The sequence below is a fragment of the Calypte anna genome, chromosome 17 (assembly GCF_003957555.1).
Source record: "Calypte anna isolate BGI_N300 chromosome 17, bCalAnn1_v1.p, whole genome shotgun sequence".
Classification (NCBI taxonomy): Eukaryota; Metazoa; Chordata; class Aves; order Apodiformes; family Trochilidae; genus Calypte; species Calypte anna.
The window spans coordinates 5,576,159-5,598,181 of NC_044262.1; the positions used below are offsets into that span (position 1 = coordinate 5,576,159).

Consider the following 22,023-nt stretch of genomic DNA (forward strand, 5'->3'; position numbering starts at 1 on the left):
CCCTGGGCATCCTGTACCAGTACCTGACAACCCCTTCAGTAAAGAATTTTTTCCTAATACCCAATTTAAACCTCTCCTGGCCTGACTTAAGGCCATTTCTTGTTCTATTGCTTGTTAGCTGAAAGAGACCTCCCCCCCACCTCCCTCCACCCTCCTTTCAGGTACTTGTAGAGGACAAGAAGGTCTTCCCTCAGCCTTCTTTTTCTCCAAGCTGAACACCCCCAGTTCCTTTTTCTGCTCCTTCAAAACTTGTGCTCCAGCCCCTTCCGCACCTCAGCCCCTCAACATCTCTTTCCTCACCCCAAAACCGAACTCAGGATGGGAGGTGCAGCCTCACCAGTCCCCACCTACAGGACGACAGCTCCTGCCCCAGCCCTGCTGGGATACGGGATGGACCCAGGATGCTGCTGCCCTTCCAGCAACACCTTCCCTGCAAAACTCCCTCCGGGAACAGCCCGGAGCGGGACGAGCGCTCTCAGCCTCCGGTTCTCGGCGCGGAAGGGGTTAAGGGCGGGGGCGGAGGCCCAGCACCGCCCGCCCGGTCCGGCCCGGCCCGGCTCGGTCCTACTTAAGGCTGTGGCTGGAGCCGGGGCGGGAAGCGGAGATGGCGGTTCCGCGCCGGCCGAGCGGCGGGGGGCTGCGGAGAGCCCCGCAGGACGGGCGGCTGGAGGAGATCAACAAGGTGGGGCTGGGGACGGCTCCCCCCCTCCTCCCCGATCCTACAAGATCCTTGCGGGATCTGGGGAAGGGTGGGATGGGGGCCGGCCCGCCGGCCGGAGGGTCTGGGGGGCTGCAGAGGGGAGGGAAGGAGGAGGAGGAGGGAGGGGGAGGTGGAGCTGCCCCCCACTCCGCTTTGCTTTGCTCCCCGATTTGTCTGTGAGCCCCTAGGGGGAAATTTGGCTTTTTGGGGTGGGATTGCTCTCCATCCCTCCTGCCCCGCGTCTTGCCGGTTTTCAGTCCGCAGGTCCGAGAGGGCTGGGGGATGCTGAGAGTGCCACCAAAGTCCCTTTGGGACCGTGCTCCGGCAAGAAGAGAAGGCATTGTTCTCCCAGAGGGCTCCAACCTCCCCTCTGCTGTATCGAGAGCTTTGATTTCTTCTCCTCGGCGGGAGGAGTGGTGCTGACTCGAGCCTTTCTGGTTTTAATGGAGAGCCCGGGATGGTTGGATGTCCCACAAGCCTTGGGCAGGGGAATGGTAGCTCCTGGATTAGTGCAAAGTACGCTGGGCTGTGTGCCCTTTATGCCAGGGTCAGGCAAGGTCCTCTCCATGGAGCTTCAGGCTTGCCCCTTCCCTTGCTTGGCATGTCTTGCAGGGCAGCTCTGTTGGCATCCATCCTGGCCAAGGGCAGTTCTGAGGCTGAAAAGAAGGTTTTAACCTCTGAACAGTTAATTTCTAGGGTCATTTCTAAGTGGATTCAGCGACCACTTGTTCATACCCAGCGGCACTTCGGTGTTACAGGCGGAGAAATCAAAAGAGGCTGGAAGAGGCTGAGCTTGCCTTGCCCTTACATTGACTGGGCCATGAGATGTGCCAATATGTCCTTTCAGGAAGGAGTGAGAGAGTGGTGGTGAAATTTAAGTCACTGGAGAGGGAATGATGTGATTAGAAAGCAGGAGGTGCTGAGGAATAAGAGCAGCAGAAGAGGTGCTGCAGGATAAGGTGCAGAATAAGGGTGCTTGGCTGAAAAGGAGCCTTTGAAACCTGCTGCTGGAAGGCAGGAATGACATGTCCTGTGGTGAGGAGGCATGTGGGTGGGCCAAAAGCAGCCCTCATAGTCAAAGCAGTGTTGGCCCATGGGTTGGGGAGTTGGGGAGTGTGTTGCTGCTGTTTCTGCTGCTGCAGAGCTGTCCTCCAGCATCACCTGGGCACAGGGTGGATACAAGATCCTTCAGCTGGTAGGATTGAGTCAGGGAAGAGTCACTTCCCCAGGTAGCCATCACTTCTGGCAGGCTTTTCATCTGGGTGAGGCTTGGGTGACAAAAATGAAGCAAGCCACATAACTTCCTTCTGAGAGAGGTGGGAGCTGCTTGTTTGCATCCTTGCTGCCCGAAATGTTGGCTCTGTGCTAAGGGAGGGGGTTTAAGCAGCTAGAAATCAAGCTGCAGGTAGTACAGGTGGTGGCAGCCCATGGATCCTGAGCAGCCCTTGCCCTGTAGTGGCTTTGGGCATCAACCCCTGCACTGCTGTGCTCTGCCAGCTCTGCCTGGTGCTGGTGGTGGTGGTGGTGCTGGGGGGATGCTGGTGTGAGCAGGCATGCAGTGAAGCAGCTCCCAACCTCCCTTCCTCTGCCACAGAGCTGATCTGTAAACCTGGGCTGATACTGAGCCAGGGAGGGGTTTCCCAAGCCCTGGAGCCAAAGCAATAAAGTGCTCCTAATAAAACCTATCAGGCCAAATTCCTATCAGGCTTAATCTCATTGTCTCATCCTAGCATTTAGCTCCCTCCCAGCCCTGTTTTCTTGGCTGGTTTCTACCCCAGAGCTCTGCTGGGATAGGGATCTTTGGCAGGCAGTGGCCTGAGTGCACAGATGCTGATGAAGGACAGCTGAGTCCTGGTATTGAATTCTCTCTTCCAGCTTGATATTCTCCTCTGGGATCCCCTCTTGGCCCTTGCCCTCTTCCTGGGGAAAGGCAATCACATTGTTCTGCCTCGTGCATCCAGGTGGCAAGCCTAATCCAGCACAGATTAGTTTCAACCTAGTTTTACCCTCTAATACTCTGGGCTGTGGTGAAGGAATTCAGTGTGCTGGGGAGCAGGTGCCTATTTCTCCCATCCAGGGCAGGCATGAGCATCCCTCAGCCCCTTCCCAGCCCCAGTAGACAGGGTGCATGGTGTTGAGCACTTCCATGACCCAGTGTGAGCTTGGGTTTCTGTCTGGAGATGTCTTTTTGGAGGAGACAAGACCTGGCTTTCCTCAGGTTGCCTTGCTGGGATATGTGTGGCTGAATTTATTGGCTTAGTAAAGTGTGTCTGCCCAAGAAAGGCTGCTCAGGGCAGGAGCTGGTGGGGGGAGGCTGGGGTTTATTTTTAAGCAGATCTTTATTAATAGAATGCGCCCCTTAAAATGGGAGCTTTAGCAAAGGGCTACAGGAGGAACTTTAACTACAGGGCCTGAGTCTGAGTCACTGGCCCTGGGGACTGAATTCCTCTGTGCTATTGTGAGTGTTTCCCTTATCACACTCACAGCCCAGCTTGAATACAATGTGGAGGGTAGAATGCCTTTGAAATACACTCTCCTGTTGCTTCCTCCTGTCTGGAGCAGAGCTATGATGCTGGTGGACTGTCCAGTTCCCCTCCAGTTGAACTGCAAGTGGACTGGGTCCTAGTTGTGTGCACGGTGTCACCCATCCTGCTTTCATCCCATGCTGCCAGGGGCTGTTGGGCCTGGATTCTGTATGGATGGAGCATTCCTATCAGTATTTAACATGTCTGTGCTGCTTCTTGCTCTCACATCCCCTGTCCTGGTAGGTTCAAGCTGTCCTGCAGGGCAGTAGTGAAGCTGTGACATGGTGGCCAGGGGATGCTCTGGTCCTGTTTTGTTTCTCAGCGATGTTTGGCAAGTTCCTCCTACTGAGGCTGTTCAGCAGTGGCAGTGGGTAACAGGACTTCTCTCTGGTGACTTTTGCTGCTGGCTGAGCCCAGGTCTCAAAGCTGAATTGGGCCCTTTGTGTTGAGCTGGCAAATGATACCCCTGGGTAGAAATAACTGAGATAAATGAAACAGAGTTGGCAAAGGAGAGCGAAAGAAGGAACTTGGGAACATTTCACCACAGCTCTCAGTTTGATTTGGTGTCCATGGTGATAAAGGAAGTTCATGTCATGCTGGTTTAGTGGGCATGATCTTTGGTGTCCCATGTGGAGTTTGTGAGGTGTGAGGAGGGGATGACAGTCACTTCTGTCCTAGTGGGCTTCCTACAAAAGCTTGGTGCAGCTGCACAGAAAGGACCCTCCGAAGCAGTGGTGTGCTGGCAGTGAAGGTTTGAAGCATTTGGGCTCCCTGGACAAGTCCAGGCACCCCTGTCTCAGGGAGGAAGCAGAGTGTGACTCCAGGTAGTATTAGGGTAGTGGGCAGCAATCAAGCCTCTTCAGGCTGTGGCAGCAGGAACCAGACATCAGCCTGGGGCTGCAGCACTTCCAAAGCTGACCCAGCAGCCAGGGTGGCACAGCCCATCACACCTGGACAGCTGGGTTCCATTTCAGCCTCCTTTGGGAAGAAATGAGCTCTGGAGGCTGGAGAATATTTGGGTTGCTAATGGCTGTGCAGAGCTCCTGCAGTCCTGATGCCCCAGTGGTTGCAGATGGGGTTTCTTTTGGGGTGGGGGAATGTCTCCTGAGTCACACATGATGCTGCCCCAGTCCTACCAGTGCTGAAGATCCTAGTTTCTTAGGGATGTGCTCCTGCCTTCCTTGTGAACATGGGTAACAGTGGTGGGGAACACATGCCCCAGGTAGGGAACAACCTCAGTTTCTGTCCTCTTGAACCCCTGGAGGATTTTTATTCTGGGCAGGCAGTGCATAAGCTGTGCAGATGTTAATGATTTCTGCAGTGAAGAATGTGATGTTGTTGCTGAACACAGACAGAGTCATTAAGCTGTGCTGGGCTCACTGGAGCAGGGGGTGTGGGAGGGCAGGGACAGGACCAAGACCTTGCTTCTCCCAGCTGGGGGGGTTGCTGGCAGGACATAGCAGTAGAGCTGGCTGGACAAGTTGTGGTCTGTTCTCTCAAATACCTGAAGGTTTTTGAGGTGGGACTAAGGACAAGTGACCAGAACTCACCCAGAATTTCCTCTGCAGCCTGAGTAGTGTGGGGGAAAAACTGGATAGGCAGTTTGGGAGAGTTCCTGCCCCCTAAATACCTGTCCTCTCTTGGTGCATGATGTTATGCAAACTTTGCCTGTTTTGTTTGCTCAGAGTTATCCAAGAGTTCTAAATCTCTGAGACCAGAGTGATTTTTTTTTTGCAAGGAGTACAATCCCTTGCTGGGAATAGGTGGTTCATTTCCATGCTGTGTGTGCTCAAGCAGAGATGAGGGGAATTGTAACCTTGGATGTTCAAGAAGAGGGGGCTTCCTGCAGGTGTTCCAAAGGCACATGGGGTCCAGGCTTCCCTCAAGCTGCTGGTGGGATATCTGAGACACCAGAAGCATTCCCCTTGCACTGGAATATTAATGACAAGGCATGGAGGGCTTTAACCCCATTTATAAGCCTCCTTGTGCTCAGAGGTGGCCCTCTGGGAACTGCACAAGTCTTCTGGGTAATGCTGCATTTATACATGCCCTCTAGGGTGTTTTCTTTTACATCTCTTAACCTTGAGGATACCTTTCTCTCTCTTTTTTTTTTTTTTTTTTTTCTTCCTATCTTAGGAATTCCTCTGTGACCCAAAGTTCAGTGATGAAGAAGATCTGGAGGAGAAGTTGGCTGTGTTCAAAGGTGAGAACCAGAGGCTTTCTGTGTCCTATTTCAGTCTGTTTGTTCTGATTAGATTATTTTCTTCTGCACTTGGATCTTACCAGCCTGACATTCTATTCCAAATACAAGTGCCTGAACTGTGATGGATGCCTCCCCCTTCCTTGTGCAATGCAGGGAAACTCCTCTGAGAGGTGTTTTTCCCACATGAGTCTTCGTGTTTCCCCCACTTGCAGGGCAGGGACATGTCACCCTCCAGACATTCTGCCTGGTGACTGCTCTTACTGCAAAACCTGCTGTGTGGGCAAAACCCTGAGGAGTAGCAAAGGAGAATGGTTTCTGTCTAGATACCCAGACAAGGTAGCTGGTATCATGGCTGGTGCAGTAGCTGGACTCTTTTTTTTTTTGTGAGTAGGAGGACTTCTTCCCACAGAGCAGAGCTCTCAGCTGCTTCTTGAAGGGGTTGAGGTCTCTCTCTCCCCAACAGTTTCTTCAGTCTGATCTGGTCCCTTCTCAGTCCCTTGGTACCAGAAGCAACAGCAGTAGTGAGTCTCTAGTCCTGCCCAAAGCTTGCCAGAGGGTCTGCAGATCTTGGGCCATTTGTTGGGATGGGAGATATAGAAAAAAAACCCTGGTGTCCTCTGGAGCTCGTCCTCAAAGTGTTAACAGCACAGGATTTGTCAGGGCTGTTCTGGGTGCATCTGCTTTCTTTCCAAGCAGTAGCTGAAGGCGGTTGAGAAAACACCTTCTGTGTCCCAGTGTCCTCAAGGTTTGTTTCCTGCCTGGCTCTACCCAAATAAATCCCGACCTTGCTTCCATTTCAGGCATTGTCAGCTCTTTGAATTTTGGCTTTGCAAACCACCGTGGATGAATCTGCCTGGGCTTTTCTGATCCTTTACCCTGCTGTCTGGGGACAGAGAAGCCTCCAGTGTTCCCCGTCCTTTTTCTGTTGCCTTTTGTAAGGCTCTGGCTTTTGGCTGCAGCTCCGCATTATTTTTCTCATCACAATTGGGGCTCTTCAAACATTGCACCCGTAGGTCACAGGCTCAGAATTCCCTGTAACGAGAGCCCTTGGCATCTCCTCCTGCTGCCTCGTGAGTTTGCCTCCGTGGTCTGTCCTGCTCTCCAGTGCCTCCTCCAACAATCGACCCATTGTGTGAGGATGGGGGGAGTGTTTCTTCTCTGCCGTCCTTCCTGCTGCCCTCCATGACCGGGCAGGGAGAGCCCCCGTGCACTGTTTGTGTAAATGTATTTTAGGGAGGGGCTGTGCCTGGGTTTGCCCCACCAAATCCCTGCAGCTGGGATGGGAGGGAAAGATGGATGTGTGAGCACGGCGAGGTAAAGCTGCCTCTGTTTTCTGTGTGTTTGGCTTCGTGTCACCCGAGAAGAAAAGAACACATGTGCTGGGCACGGACACAGCAGAGCAGGGTTTGTGTCCCTGAGCACATGTTGAGGTGTCTGACCCCTGCCCTGGGACCTGGCAGTTCATTTGCACAAGGTCTTTCTGGTGGGGCAGAGTGTGAGGAGAGCCATTTCCACATCAAGCATTTCCTTGGCCCCTGAGCACATATACGACAGATTCAATTTTATCTTGGATTGGTTGCTTAATGCTTGAAGGGAGATAATTATTCCTGCCTGGAGCATGACCAGCTTGGGTTTGTACATGGTGCTCCTCTAGGTCTGTCCTGGTCAGCTTGACAATAGTAATCCACCAGGTGAAGACCTGTCAAGCCATTTGTCTGCCTCTTGCCTGCAGCTTCCCCTCGGTCCAGTTAACCCAGCGCTGTCCTTCAGGAGCACAAGTCCTGGGAAAGCTCTGATGTGTGAAATCCTCTTCTCTCCAGCTCCTCACATTAGCTTGCCACATCTCTGTTCATGCTCATCTGCTTGCTGGTGTCCCTGCAGCAGAGGCAAAAAGTCCCTTTTTTAGTTGTGGTTTTTTTTTTTTTCCCCTTGGGGGGCAGGAGCAGCCTGGGAGCATTCGCTTAATTTGAGTCCCCCGTGGCTGTTCTGAGGAGTGAGTGCTAACTGCAGGGATTTCTCCAGCTCAGCGTGGATGGATGGTGGCAGCAGGCATCTTGCTCTTCTCATTTAGCAGAGCTGAGATGATGGGGGGGCCCCCTGCAGTGCTAGGAGCTGTATGGTCTGTGAGACAGACAAATCCTTGCCTGAAGAGCTTTAAAGTCTAAATGGGGAATAGCTCAGAAGGGAGGGAGGCAAGGGGGTGGGAAGCACAGGTGTGCCATTCCAAAGGTCAGAAGCAGCAGAGGACAGAAATCCTGATTTTTCTGACTCAAGTCAGTGCTCTGTCTGTTACGGCATGCCAGCTTTTGTCCTGCAAAGCTAACCAGACTTTCTGGAGCAGGCTCTGCCTTTTTCTGAGGATGCTGGAGTTGCCTGATTCAGCAAGGTTTGACAGCAGGTTGGAAGGGCAGTCAGCCTGCTCAGGAAGTAACTGCTCCTAGGTGTGTTCTTGGTTTTGCCCTCTTGATGTGGTTCTCAAGCATCTCTGCTGGCAGGTACAGCTCTGGGAGTGCAGTGCATTAGGAGGACTGTAGAGTCTGTCCCTTGCTATTCCAGGCAACCACGTCATTTAATCCCCGTCCTAATCCGATCGAGCTTCATCTTGGGACTGCTCAGGGGTTTGTTTTCCTTGCTACTCCTCTTGGGAGGCTGTTCCAGGGCTCTGTTTTTCTGGCTGGAAACCTTTTAACGCTGTTCATGGCTAGCTGCTACCTTGTTCTCATGCCAGTGTTTTCCTTCAGCTTAAATGAAAAGCAGCCACAATTAAAGAGCACTTAACTCTAGAGCCCTGGGATTGAGATAAGGGCACTAAACCCAGGTCTGGAGATGGTCTGCCTCTCCAAACTGTTTGCATTCAGCAGTATATCAGCCTTATCCCCAAATCCTTCATTTCATTTCTCTAAGCAGGCAGTGCTCCAAAGACCTGCACACCCCCTGCTCTAGCATCCTGCTAACTTGCTTCTGTATCTCTTCCAGAGAAGTACATGGAGTTTGACCTCAACAACCAAGGGGAAATTGGTGAGTGTCTGGGGGGTGCTGGGCTGGAAGAGCAACAGCCTGATGAAGAGGTGTCTGCTGCTTTCCTCTGTACTCATGTTTCAGAGGAAGAAAACCTCTGGGCTTTTCCCGTCTCCTGCCTTGCCTGGATCTTGACTGCCTGCCAGGGGCATCCTTGGCTTTCCAGCCCCTGCCTCTCAGCTTCCTCAGTCTCTCCTCCCTTGCTTCAGCATCTAGACTCTTCTCATTCCTCTTCTCCTCCTGAGTCTCTTCTTAATTCCTCTACTTCTTCTCCCATTTTCCCCACCAACCCTTTTGTCTCAATCCTCAGCATCTCCAGAGCTGGGAAGCTGCTGGGCTTTGGGCAGTCCTGGGTTTTGTCTGGCCTGAGGCAGAAGCTGTATAAAACCCTAAACACTTCCAATGCAGAGGAGCTCTTTGCTTTGCTGGGAGGTGAGTGGAGGGAAGCAGAGGGGACTTGGGTGTGAATCCTCTCAGCCCTGGTTTGGACCCAGAAAGTACCAGTTACGTAAAGATCCAGCTTTCTGTAGGCCTGGAGCTGACACTGGAATGTAATCATGCTTCCAGGAGGCTCCCACACCTCCTCCAGTCCTGGAGCTGAAGGAAAGCCTGTGTGGAGCTGGAGGAGGCTCAGGCTGGGCTGCAGTTTCCGGGAGGGAAGGGGCCACATGTCTCAGCAGGGCAGCAAAGCAGTGGAAGGAAATGTCCCGTGGTGATGGGCAGAGCCACCCCTTCCCTCCTGCCTCTTTGTCTCTGGCTTTAACTCCAGCGTTGCTTCCCTCCTCCCCATCCTTGTGATTTTTTGGCACTGTGGTTTCAGCTGGAGAACAGTGTCCCCACGTGTCTTTGGAGCACTCTTTTGGAGTTTTCCTCCTCCTGTGTGCATCATCTCCTATCTCAAGCTGCACAAAACAGGCAGTGATGCTTTCTCTGTGCTGATCAGTGCAGCAGCAGGGGGTACTGGAAGTCTTCTCTTGCCTTTCAGCACCAGAGCCTCATTTGAGGTTATCTGAGGTGGGAACTTGTGCCTGTATCCCTGGGGTTGGTCTGTGCTCAGTGTGGTCACTTTGACCACCTCTTTGCTCTTGCAGATTTGATGTCTGTCAAAAGGATGATGGAGAAGATGGGTGCTCCCAAGACCCACCTAGAACTGAAGAAGATGATCTCTGAGGTGACTGGAGGGGTCAGTGAGACCATCTCATACCAGGACTTTGTCAATGTGATGCTTGGGAAACGTTCTGCTGTGCTAAAACTGTGAGTGTCCCTAGGAGGGGGGGGACACAGGGGAGAGGCAGGACCTGAACTGGGTGCTGGAGAGCTGGGAAGCAGAAGCTTTTCTGCCTGGTGGAGGTGGAGCTGTGAATGTTTGGTGCTGGTGGAGGGGAGATGAGAACCTTGGGGGAGTTTGCAGAGAGACATGAGAGGGGGTGTGAGGCTCTGTGTGGGCTGAGCATTCATGGCAGAGCTGCCTGCAGTGTGCTAGCACAGCCTTCCTCCCACGTGCTCCATGCAGAGCCATTCTCCCCCTTTCCTGAGAATGTGCAGGCTGAGGGACTTCTTCCCATCTCATTCCTGGCTCCTGATGGATTTGGGGATGCAGGCTTGCCCTGTGGATGGTGTTGGGACTTCAGCAGTGGGTGACTGTCCTGCCAACACCTCCTGTTTTCCCCAGGATGCTCCCTCCCTGCCTGATTTTACAGGGAGAGGCAGTAGATGGAGACTGGGGACATGCTTGGAACAGCTGGCTTGTGCTGGGAGAGGTTTTCTGTGCTCTAGGCTGCCAGCACCAGCCTCCCACGGCCCCCTCTGCCCTCTTGAAAGGCCTCTGAAAGTTCTGCTGTAACAAATGGCTTCCGAACCCTTTCCTGGCTCCATCTCCACCCCATTGAAGTCTGCCTTTCCCTTTCACAGCCAGGGAGGCTGGCCCTGCTTTTGTGTCTGTTACCACCATGAATAGGAGCTGCTCCTCTCCATCCCCCTTGCCCCTTTTTCTGCAGGCAGCTTTAAAAATGCAGCCAGCTTTCAAGGCACTTTGGGAGGAGGGATCTTGCTCCCCCTTCTCCCATGGTTCCTCTAAGCCTGTGTGTGTGTTTGCTGGTGATGGGTTTCTCCTCTCCCCTGTGTCTGTGTGTTGGGATGCTCTTCTTCCAAGCACACACGTGGCCTCTCCTGACACCCCTGCTCCTTCTTGTTTCATTTCCAGGGAAGGAGACAGAGCCTGCAGCCTGTCCCCCCTCTTCCATCTTTCCTCCCAGCTGCAGCAGCTTTCACAGATGGGTCCCTTATTTTTGCCAACAGATACCCCATTGTTTGTTGGACTCTCAGAACAGGAGCAGAAATGTAAAACTCATCCCAAGAGCAGGGCAGCCCTTTGATCCAGGGTGGCAGCTGGCATTCCCAGAGTAGCTGCAGTCCTCTGGAAGACAGTGCTAGTGGTTGAAAAATGCTTGGGATTCTTTTAGCCAGTGCCTTGCTCTTTGTCACTGGCCTCTTTCCTGGCTGTGGCTGTTGTTGCTTGCATGGTGTTGGCTTTTGGCTGCTCTGCTCTGTGGTTATGTACAAGGTGGGCCAGGGACAATATTTGCTTTTATGCACCAAGACAACTTGGCGTGCAGTGTGTGACCAGGGGATTTTTTGGAAGTGGCTGTCTAAATAAAATATGCTAATCCTCTGGGCTCTGAGAGGAAAAGTAGCAGGAGCTTTGGGAATCCACTTTTGGACCCTGCTGGAAAAGCAGAGCAGTGTGCCTGGCTGGCAGCACTGCCCTCTGATGGCTTTCCCTCATCTGGTGCCCTTTGCATAGAAGGCAGGTGCTGTTTTTTCAATAGATAATTTTGTTTCATCTGTTGTGTTTTGCAGGGTCATGATGTTTGAAGGAAAAGCCAATGAAAGCAACCCAAAACCTTCTGGTCCACCTCCAGAGAGAGACATAGCCAGCCTCCCTTGAAGAGGCACTGGCTGAAAAATGGCACTGTTTGCTTTGGGCTGTAACAGAGGTTACCTGTGCTTTGTTACTTTGTGCTGTGGACAGTCCTAGTTTTCAACTAACCTGCCTTAGAGGAACAGCAAGGGAAGCTGGAGACCCCCCCCAGCTCATGTTTTTCTGCTGCATCCCTTAGCCAACTTGATTTGTTAGAGACTGTAGCACCAAGTGTAATGTGAGACAAAAAAAAAAAAAAAAAAAAATCCTGTGATCTTACTCTTTCCTCTGCCCTTCCTGCATTTCTCAGACAAGGAGAAGCTTTCTTCTCACCACATGGATTCAGATACCTGTGCCTGTCATGACAGGTCCCTGAAGGGCTTTGCTGGCAGACATTGGGTGCTTCTGTGGCAAAACCCCTGACAGCAGCTTCCTGGGTGCAAAGAAATAAGTGCCTTCTCTGCTCCAGCCTATGCTTCCTGCCTTTGGAATAGTTTTTCCCCTCCTGACTTCCTCAAAGCACAAGTTGGGCTCCTGGTTGTGTGCCAGGTGAATGTGGGAAGGGGCACAGGGATTTTCCTGCGGGGAGATGGGTATGGCTGGCTGTGAGGACAGCTTCTCCCCACTCCATGGGTTCATCCTGGGATCAGATCTCTGTGGAGGATGATTTCAAGCTACCTTAGGGGCTTTCTTCCTGCTAAATTTACCTGGATCTGCTCAGGTCCATAGCCTGTGTGTGGGTGGCTGTCTGTCCTGCAAAACCAAGCTGCTGGTAAACTTTGGCAGCCCCTCAGGCAGCCCTGGAGGAAATGAAACCTTCAGGTGAAGATGCAGCTGGGTGACCAAACTGTGTGCCCTGCCAGAGCAGCTGCAGATGGGGATCAGTCCTCACCCAGATGCTCTGGTTTTTTGAAGACCTGATTTTTAAAGACCTGTCTGAATGTTCTGCTTGGTCCCCTGGGGCTATCAGTTGGGTTTCCCTGATGGATCAGCCCTCCAGTCTGCAAAAAAAAAAAAAGGCTGTAGGTGTGGAGTATGAGCTGGGATCCAGACATAGCTGGGACTGTGTTGTCCACACTCTGGTTACTGCAGTGATTCTTCCTCTAGACAAAATCTCTGGAATCCAGATGTTTGCTCTTTGCCCTTTCCCCCCTCCTCTTTTCTTAAATGTTCTTGGCAGTTTTTAACTATTTTTTTTTTAAATCATGGTTTAATAACTTTTTTAAAGGAAATACAGATGATTAACTCTACTACTAAGGCTGATTGTTCCTGCCAAAGGCTGCACTTTTAAATAAAAACAAAACAAAACGCATTCTCGCTCCTGTTTGCATGAAAACCAAAACTGTAATGGAGAGAAAAATTGTGAGCAAAAGCAGCATTAGTCTACTTCAAGGACTGAAAATAAATCTTCTGAAGCTACACTCTGTGTCAGTGTATTTAGTTGAGCTCTTCTGAAGCTTGAGGCATTCAACTGGTTGCAGATTAATTGAGCTGATTTTCAAGTCTGTTAATATAAACCCTTAAAGATCCTAGAGATAGGTTTGGAGTGTCTTGAGCTGATCTTTATCTGTAATAACTGACCAAATGCTGATGAGTTTGAGTTACAAAATGCAGAGGCTGCCTCCTGAAAGCTGCCTTTTAATTTATTTTTTTTTGTCTGAGTGAAAGAAAGCAGGTGGTGGTGCTTATTTTAGGGAATAACTTGTTTATCAAGAGCAGACACTTGTAATGCTTCCCTTGAAAGAGTATTTTTTTTTTTTTTTAATCCTCTCTGCTTTTGAAGCAATTGCCTGAGGTTCTTATTGTCTGATAAGAGTTCTCAAAATGGAGACCAGGTTTCCTGGGGGAATGGCAGGATACACTTTTTTTCCATATGTTCCTCAAATGGATAAAATTGCCTTAGATCAGAGCCCTGGGTCTGCTTTCTGCTGCCTTTTAGCCTCTGGGGATGCACCTGCTTTTCTGGGCTACGTGTGTTAAAGCTGTCGTTCAGTTAGAAAATAAAGGCAGCATTTTCCACGGGGGAAATTCAGATGTGGTTTGCTGCAGTTCAGGTCACTGCCCAAAGCCATGCCTGTTTTTCTTTTTCTCTGTGGAAATCCTTGTTCTTTTTGGGCCTGGAAAAATCAAGCACAACTTGTGTAGGGCTGGAAACAATCTTTCCCAATGTGTCCTTGTCCCCACAGGGTTAAGCAAGGCACCTCCTTTGCTGGTAGTGAGTGGGGTCTGAACCCACAAACTCGAGGCAGGAGGGAGGAAAGAAAGAAAGAAAGAAAAACTTGAAGGGAAAAACCCCCCTTGGTTTTGTGTAGCCCTGGGGCAGAGCTGTCCCTGCTCTTCCATCTGCAGAGGCAACGTGAGGAGCACCCCAGACTCAAGGAGTGGGAATTGCTCAGAACTTCAGCAACTTTCCACATCTGTGTGAAAAAAAAGGTTTAAAACTCTTTACCAAGGGTTGATGGATGAGGTGGAACATCTGGGACCCCCAGGCCCAGCAGGATCCGTCCCCTCAGGGTGTCCAAGGGCAGCTCCATCGTGGCGTCTGCCACGTTGGGAAGGAATTTTGGGCTTGTTGAGTCCAACCATCATCCTTACGCTGCAAAGTTCTCCCCTAAACCATCTCCCCCAGGTCCACACCGTGCTGGGTCACCTCAGGGGGGTTTGTTGGGTCACCTCAGGGTTTTGTTGGGTCACCTCAGGGGGTTTTGTTGGGTCACCTCAGGGTTTTGTTGGGTCACCTCAGGGGGTTTTATTGGGTCACCTCAGGGGGTTTGTTGGGTCACCTCAGGGGGTTTGTTGGGTCACCTCAGTGGGTTTGTTGGGTCACCTCAGGGGGTTTGTTGGGTCACCTCAGTGGGTTTGTTGGATCACCTTAAGGGGTTTTGTTGGGTCACCTCAGGGGGTTTTGTTGGGTCATCTCAAGGGGTTTTGTTGGGTCATCTCAGGGGGGGTTTGTTGGGTCACCTCAGGAGGTTTGTTGGGTCACCTCAGTGGGTTTGTTGGGTCACCTCAGGGGGTTTGTTGGGTCACCTCAGTGGGTTTGTTGGATCACCTTAAGGGGTTTTGTTGGGTCACCTCAGGGGGTTTGTTGGGTCACCTCAGTGGGTTTGTTGGGTCACCTCAGGGGGTTTTGTTGGGTCATCTCAAGGGGTTTTGTTGGGTCACCTCAGGGGGGGTTTGTTGGGTCATCTCAGGGGGGGTTTGTTGGGTCACCTCAGGGGGGTTTGTTGGGTCACCTCAGGAGGTTTGTTGGGTCACCTCAGTGGGTTTGCTGGGTCATCTCAGGGGGTTTGTTGGGTCATCTCAGGAGGTTTTGCTGGGTCACCTCAGGGGGTTTGCTGGGTCACCTCAGGGGTTGGGGGGTGCTGGGTCCAGTAGAACCGGGGCAGCCCCCACCTCAAGATGGGATTTAGAAGTCACAGAATTGTTTTGTATCCATCCTGGGTGATTATTTCCATCGAGCTCCTCTCTGACCCTGGGGTAATCCCTGTGAAATCAGGTTTCTTACAAAAAAAGAAGCAGGCAGAACGTGTCAATGCTGAGTTTCTTGGGGCAAGAAGTGACATTTGGGGGAGATGAGTCCAGTGCCAACCTCAGGCCTCGCCCCTGCCAATGGTGATAAAACAATACGGGTTTTTGAAATAAATGTCTTTATTTCGGTTGCTCTGTTCACTACTGAGGTGCAGCTGAGCTGTGATTTTGTATTTCCTCCCCCAGACACCTAAGAGGGGAACACTGTGTTTGTTAAGAGCCCCACAGAAACTTGGCCTGTAACCTTTAACAAAAGACCTCCGAGACATTCTCCCGAATCAGGAGAGCAGGCAGCAGCATGCCAACACAAAACACCCCTTGAGGACAGCTTAAAAAGAGCCCACAAAGGGGACCCTGAGGGGCGGCCATGCCTCCTCCCCGCCCTCAGCCCCCGCTGGAGGACTCCGGGACCATCGAGAGCTGAGGTGCAGAGCGGCCCTCCCGGAAGCGGAAGTGAGCGCAGTGGCGGGCGCGCAGGGGGTTCCCGGCTGTGCGCAGGGAGGAGGCAGCGAGGGCCTCGGGGCTGCCATGGGGGACGATATGGACGTGATCCCCGAGAGGGAGATGAAGGTGAGGGGCTTAGGAGAGAGCAGACGGGCTCTGCGAAGGGGCAGCCCGCGGTGCTGGGGCGGTTGGTTTGGGTGGTGGGGGGGGTTGGGCCGGAGAAGGGGGTGAGAGGCTGGGGGGGGGCGGGTGTGAGGGGGGTGTCGGCTCAGGGAGTGAGGAGAATGGGGCTCGAAGAAGGATTTTCATAGAATCATAGAACTGGCTGGGTTGGAAGGGACCTCAGAGATCATCAAGTCCAACCCTTGATCCACTCCCCCCGTGGTTCCCAGCCCATGGCACTCAGTGCCACATCCAGGCTCTTTGGAAAGATCTCCAGACACGGAGAATCCACTACTTCCCTGGGCAGCCCATTCCAATGCCTGATCACCCTCTCCAGAAAGAAATTCTTTCTCATCTCCAACCTAAACCTCCCCTGGCACAACTTGAGACCCTGCCCTCTTGTCTTGCTGAGAGTTACCTGGGAAAAGAGCCCAACCCCCCCCTGGCTCCAACCTCCTTTCAGGGAGTTGGAGAGAGTGATGAGGTCTCCCCTGAGCCTCCTCTTCTCCAGCCTCAACACCCCCAGCTCCCTCAGCCCTTCCTCATAGGATCCCTGGAAAACTAAGCTGGATCCCTTCACCAGCTTAGTTTTGAGGGCTGACAAAGCACGGGAAGGGCTTGGTGTGACCTGTTGGGCTGAGGGGTAGCTGTGGGGTGGTGGGGTCATGGCGGGGGCTTTTTGTTGGGGTTTGTGAAGCACTTGAGGGTTTTTTGCAGGGTCTGAGGTGGAAGAGTGAGGGGCTGGCATGGAGGGGGGCTTGGAAATGCCTTGGGGTGTTGGGGGAGCCTTGTTTTGGGTGAGGAGGGATATGTTTCTAAGGTCTCCTGCCAGCATGCCTTGTGTTTTGGGGACACCACGGGGGGCTGTCTGCTGGGGGACCACAGGAAATGGAGTCTTGCTGTGTGGTGCCAGCCCAGTGTGGTGTCTGGGGGTGTTTCTGTCAGGCTGTGCAAGCAGGGATAAAGGGGATGGATGTCTGAAACCACGTGGATTTTTGTGCAGCTGCTTTCTGCTCGGGCACATCCAAAAAGTTTGCTTTGCAGAAGTTTCTGGGTTCCTGCAGCCTCCTCAGCTTGCAGGAATGTCCTTAATCAAGGGTTTGGCAATAATTGGGGGATCAAACTCAGGTGGGTTTAGTGGCCTTAGAGCCAGCACTCAGCTCCACAGTTGGCCCCCTGGGAAGAAAAACTCATTCCTGAGGCAAACCTCAGGTTTTGCATAGCAATAACCCAGCTGCTGTTTCTTACTCCAGTTTGTAATTTTAGATTCTTTATCTCTCAGCTTTCCTCTTCCTCCTGTCACAAAAGGGTGATGTAGATGATGAGATAAATGGGTGCAAATAGACAAAAAAAATCTCACTTTACAGATTAATTACTGGGGGGGATGGGTGGAAGGAATAATTCTGTTCTGTGGATCATAAATTACAGCAGCAAACAGGCACCTGAGCAGCTGTGTGCTTTGCAGCTTTGTGGGTTTGTTGGTCCCCCCCCTCGTTTCCCCCCCCTCCAGAAACTTCCCCAAAACATCCCCATCTCTTTCTTTTTCCCCTCTGTGTCTCTGGGCCAGTTTGGGGATGTTTTGGGGAAGTTTCTGGACAGACTCCACCCCTGCAGGCTTTATGAATTTAGGCAGTGGGGAGAGGAGAGATTCAACCAGTGGCAAAAATGTGGTGGGAGCTCTGAGATGAGACAGCCTGGACAGTGCCCACCTGGCTGGGGGTTTGCAGCCCTTGTGAGGGGGTTTTTAAACATCCTGAACTCCAAGAAACTTGTAGGGAAGTGTTCCTCATGTTTGCCACCTCTCTCCCAACAGGATTTTCAGTTCAGAGCACTGAAGAAGGTTCGGATCTTTGCTGCCCCAGACGAGCTCCCCAAGGAGCGCTCCAGCCTCCTGGCAGTCTCTAACAAACATGGGCTGGTGTTTGCTGGGGGAGGAACCAGCCTGCAGATCTTCCACACCAGGAATCTGCTGATGCAAAACCAGCTGGGAGAAGATCCCAATAAAATTGGTGAGGTGTGCTGAGGCCTGGTGGTCTGTGCAGCTTTTGTTCAGGGAGGGGTTTTTGGGATATGGAGCTGGTGATGCAGTCTTTGCCATGCTCCTCCCTGCATGTTGTGATCTTTTCCACCACCCAGGTGCAAAATACACCCAGATGTAAAATGGGTTTGGTTTTCCTGTGGTCCTTAGTGACTGTTTCACCTGAGAAAAATCATGTACATACATAAGTAAAACAAAAATCAGGGAGGGGGTTTGGGATATGGAGCTTCTGATGCATTCCCTGTCATGCTCCTCCCTGTGTGTTGTGATCTTTTCCACCACCCAGGTGTGAAATGGGTTTGGTTTTCTTGTGGTCCTTAGTGACTGTTTCACCTGAGAAAAATCATGTCCATACATAAGTAAACCCAAAAATCAGGGAGGGGGTTTGGGATATGGAGCTTCTGATGCAGTCTTTGCCATGCTCCTCCCTGCATGTTGTCATCTTTTCCACCACCCAGGTGTAAAATGCAACCAGGAGTAAAATGGGTTTGGTTTTCCTGTGGTCCTTAGTGACTGTTTCACCTGAGTACATACATAAGTAAACCCAAAAATCCATCCTCTTATTTTTCCTCCAGGTTACTGAGGAAGGAAAGTGGGGTTTTCTTGGCTTTTTTTTTTTTTCTGTAGGAATGTGACTACTCTTGACTCTGTATAGCTGGAGGTGAAGGGGTTTCCCATCACTTTTTCTACACCAGCTCCAACAGCTGCTGTTATTAGCACAGCAAGCACTGCTTGCTGCATGAACTTTTTCTATTTAAACTCATCCTCTTCATTCCCTCTGCCTCCCCTTTTGTCTTTTCAGTGGAGAATGTTCAGAGTACCTCAGTTCCCATGAAGTTTCCTCTGCAGCACCTGGCTCTGAGCTGTGACAACCTCACCCTCTCAGTCTGCATGGTGTCCCCTGAGCTCGGCTCCTTCGTTGCCTTCTTCGATGTCCGCACGTTCCTGAATCAGGTAAAAGAGCTGCCAAGTGGGTTTGGCTTTAATTCTGTTTTTTTCAAGTACCAGGAGGAGAAGCCTACCTTGGAGGGTGGAGTTTTGTGGGCAGTCTTGGCAAGAATTGCTTCAGTAAACTAAAAATCTGTGGCTTATTTTCATTTGTTAATAATTTACATGAAGGTCAAAGCCACTCTGGGTTTAGCACAGTTCATTTGTGCTCAGCTTTGATTCTCTCCTGTATTTTTTTGGGTTTTTTCCTAAAAGGCAAAACAGCAGAAACGTGCATTTGCTTATCACAAACTAGCCAAGGACTCAGAAGGCCCAGTAATGGTGAACGACCTGAAGTGGAACCCTGCCAGCCCTGCCATGGTGGCCATCTGCCTCTCTGATGGCAGCATCTCTGTGCTGCAGGTCACAGACTCTGTCAAGGTGTATGCCACCCTGCCTGCCTCTGTGGCTGTCACATCTGGTGAGTGGCAGGAGCACACAGGACACTGAAAAAGAGAAGCAGGTGTAAAAAGGACTGTTTGGCTGGGGTAGGGGGTTTCTTAGAGAAAATACTTCACAAAGAGGAAGGATTTAAACTCCCTAAGACTTGGAAAATGTAATTGCAGTTTCCTAATTAGTTGGGGGAGTTGGGTCTTGTGGAGTCAGCTGTGCCCACCTGTGCTTTGGGGCTGTTTCAGGTCTTACAGGATAATTTCCAGGGTAGCATGCAGGGGTTGTTACCTGCTGGCTTCTGAGCTGTGCAGTCCTGCTTCCTCAACACTTGACTCCCTGTTTGCTTAATTCAGATTCAAGTTTTGGGTTTTTTTTGGGGGGGCAATGTGGTGTCAGTGTATTGCTCCTGCTTCTCTGGGGTCTTGTTACTCTCCAGTTTCTTAGTGCTAATGAAATTCTTTTTTTTCTGCCCAGTGTGTTGGAGCCCAAAGGGAAAACAACTGGCTGTGGGGAGGCAAAATGGCACTGTGGTGCAGTATCTGCCTGTAAGTATTGTTAGTAAGGTCTGAGCACTGGTTTGCAATGGTTTTCCTTGCATTACAAGGAATTTGGTAGCAAGATGTGGTTTCAGCTGTGTGAAATCAAAGACCAGTTTGGGTTTGGTTTAAGGTTTGCACCTGCCACTGAAAAGTCACATTTTCAGAGTGTCAGGAGTTGAGTGTTAAAGAGTGGGGGAGTTGCTCTAAAGTTCAGTGGGGTTTCTGCAAAGCTTGCAGTTAGCTTTTTTTGGTGACTTTTTTCTTGTATCTAAGAGGAGCTTCATTTGCAGAATCTGCAGGAAAAGAAAGTCATCCCTTGTCCTCCCTTTTATGACTCAGACAATCCTGTTAAAGGTACATATTTTTATTTCTTTTTAACTTCTTTTCTCTTAAAATATTTTTACTTTGTTTTACTAACGTTTTAGGTTTTTATTTTTTAGTTTTAGCAGCTGTGTACTTCACTGGTATATAATTACAGTGTGATTTTTAAATATGTGGAAAAAATAATTATTTCCTTTATTTCTGGGTAGAAAAATTATCAGTTGTCCAGAGTCCTTCTCTATTTCTAGGATGTTTTAAATAGGCATTTTAAAAGCTATTTTTTTAATCACCAATGTGACAGTACTTTCACAAGTAATCTCCCTTTATTATGAAGATTTCTGGATATAAATCCCATTCTCAGAGATTGTTTTATCTTTTCATTTTGACTCTTCAGTAAAATGTGAAACCAGTTAAGTTTAGGAAAGCAGAAACAGTTGATTTTGGAGATGCCAAAACATCACCCATGTGTGGGAATGCTGATGTTTTCTTGGCTGTGATATCATCAAACAAATTAATGCAATCTTTTGCTTTGTGTTTGAAATTTCTGAGGTCAAGTAAGTTTTCCCCCTAAAAATACTGAAGTTCTGCTGACAGATCACTGAAATTCTTTCTCTTGGTCGTTCAGGAGTTAGTGATTCCCTCTTGGTTTGTTTGTCATTTACTTTTGTGTGCTGTGCAGAGTTAAAATCAAGGTGCAAGGCAGTGTCATTCTGAGTTTGTTTCCTTCTCTTCCAGTTCTGGATGTGCTGTGGATTGGAACATATGTCTTTACTATTGTGTATGCAGCAGCTGATGGGACACTGGAAACCCCTCCAGAAGTGGTCATTGCAATATTACCTGTAAGTGCCAGCAAGTCCCAACAACAGAAATGTTTCTTGCTTGGTTTTGACTTTACTTGTTGCAATGTCAAGCTGCTTCTGTTGTTCACCTTGGCATCATGGAGATTTATATAATTACTGCTGTTAATCATGGTTTTGGGGTGTGTGTGGGGGGAATTGAGTGAAGGAAGCAGTATCCACCTGAAACCCAATACCTAACACATTCTGCCACCATCAATTTATAGCTTGGAGACTTTTAGCCTCTGAAGTAAACACTTAAAACTTAACTAATAGAGAATCCTCATTTTGTTTTTGTTTTGCTTAGGTTACATTTTTTTAGACCTGATGATGTACTCTTATTTTGTATCAGTTTATTTATTGCTACAGGAGTTGAGAACTCAACTCTCTAGTAGCCTTCCTGTCCCCTTATCTCTTGGAGGACCATTTGGGTTTGGTTGCTTTTTGTTTTTCAAGTGGTCTCCTGATGTCTGTTCTCCTGAAGTACGTGGCAATTATTGCTGTGCCCTGATTCAGTCATAGTTCTGGGGGGGGTTGCTTGATTTATGCATTGGAAGGTAAATTCTCAATGTTGTTGTCACTCTTCCTTATAGAAAAAGGAAGAGAAAAGACCAGAGAAGTTTGTGAATTTCATGGAGCCTTGCTATGGGAGCTGCACAGAGAGACAGCATCATTACTTCCTCAACTACGTTGAGGAATGGTGAGTAGCAGGAATCATGGCCAAATTTTGTCCTCCTTACACATCTGAGTGTTCTACAGTAATGTAGCAAATCATGGTCCCTAAATCTTGGGGAGGAAAAGTCAGTTTCATATTATTATAACTGTATTCCTGGTTGTGAATTGGTATAGATGATAATGAGTTGTGGAGCTGGGGCCCTTGCTGGGGGTTCTCATGTTGGTTTTAACCTGTTTGTGTCTCTGCTTTCAGGGATTTAGTTCTGGCAGCTTCAGCAGCCTCCACAGAAGTCAGCATTCTTGCCAGGCAAGGGGATCAGGTAATATTTTTGTTCCTGTTGGATTTGTGCACGTGTGCCTCCTCTTTCTCAAAAATCTCATCAAGTATAACCTTTATAAGACCTGGGATACAGGGTAGTTTTAAAAAACACTCCAAAACAAACAATAAAAGCTTTATTTTTGCCTCTGAATTGTGTAGAATCTAAAGACAAATGTAATTCCTAGATGAAAAAGAAATCTGAGTGACAGAGGAGAGGGCAAACAGGCTCTGTATTCTGTCAACCAAGTCCCAGGAATCTGCTCATCATGATTCATTTGGCAGTCCCAAAATGGGATCACACATAATGAAGGAATCCATGTGAGGTCATCAGCTGAAATTAAACATGAAATGACCTCACTTCTGACATGCAATGATGTGAGGAGTCCTCCACAAGTCTGTGAAGTCCCCTGAT

The 22,023-nt window shown here is 50.0% G+C and overlaps 2 protein-coding genes across 5 annotated transcripts in view; both read left to right on the plus strand.

Annotated features, from left to right (window-relative positions):
* Positions 1-549: 549 nt before the first annotated feature.
* Positions 550-11,628, plus strand: AIF1L (allograft inflammatory factor 1 like). Its single transcript, XM_030461466.1, has 5 exons — positions 550-682; positions 5,362-5,428; positions 8,405-8,446; positions 9,538-9,700; positions 11,306-11,628. The coding sequence occupies exons 1-5, from the start codon at positions 605-607 to the stop codon at positions 11,391-11,393; spliced, it is 438 nt and encodes a 145-aa protein (XP_030317326.1). The 5' UTR covers positions 550-604; the 3' UTR covers positions 11,394-11,628.
* Positions 11,629-15,349: 3,721 nt separating this feature from the next.
* Positions 15,350-22,023, plus strand: part of NUP214 (nucleoporin 214) — a 40,825-nt gene continuing 34,151 nt past the window's right edge. For 3 of the 4 annotated variants that reach the window (XM_030461304.1, XM_030461308.1, XM_030461307.1), the window contains exons 1-9: positions 15,378-15,467; positions 17,317-17,512; positions 18,344-18,495; positions 18,745-18,949; positions 19,396-19,466; positions 19,751-19,814; positions 20,517-20,620; positions 21,211-21,317; positions 21,546-21,612. In XM_030461304.1, the coding sequence (XP_030317164.1) occupies positions 15,426-15,467; positions 17,317-17,512; positions 18,344-18,495; positions 18,745-18,949; positions 19,396-19,466; positions 19,751-19,814; positions 20,517-20,620; positions 21,211-21,317; positions 21,546-21,612 (1,008 nt within the window). In that variant the 5' untranslated portion in view covers positions 15,378-15,425. Of the gene's footprint in view, positions 15,468-17,316; positions 17,513-18,343; positions 18,496-18,744; positions 18,950-19,395; positions 19,467-19,750; positions 19,815-20,516; positions 20,621-21,210; positions 21,318-21,545; positions 21,613-22,023 lie in introns of all 4 variants that reach the window. The other variant, XM_030461305.1, reaches the window with a different exon arrangement.

What these genes read in the sequence shown, in the direction of transcription:
- AIF1L (XM_030461466.1), top strand. Translation starts at nt 605, where the DNA reads ATGGCGGTTCCGCGCCGGCCGAGCGGCGGGGGGCTGCGGAGAGCCCCG. An exon ending in GGCTGGAGGAGATCAACAAG is followed by an intron (nt 683 to 5,361) that starts GTGGGGCTGGGG and finishes TTCCTATCTTAG; the next exon opens with GAATTCCTCTGTGACCCAAA. An exon ending in CAACAACCAAGGGGAAATTG is followed by an intron (nt 8,447 to 9,537) that starts GTGAGTGTCTGG and finishes TTGCTCTTGCAG; the next exon opens with ATTTGATGTCTGTCAAAAGG.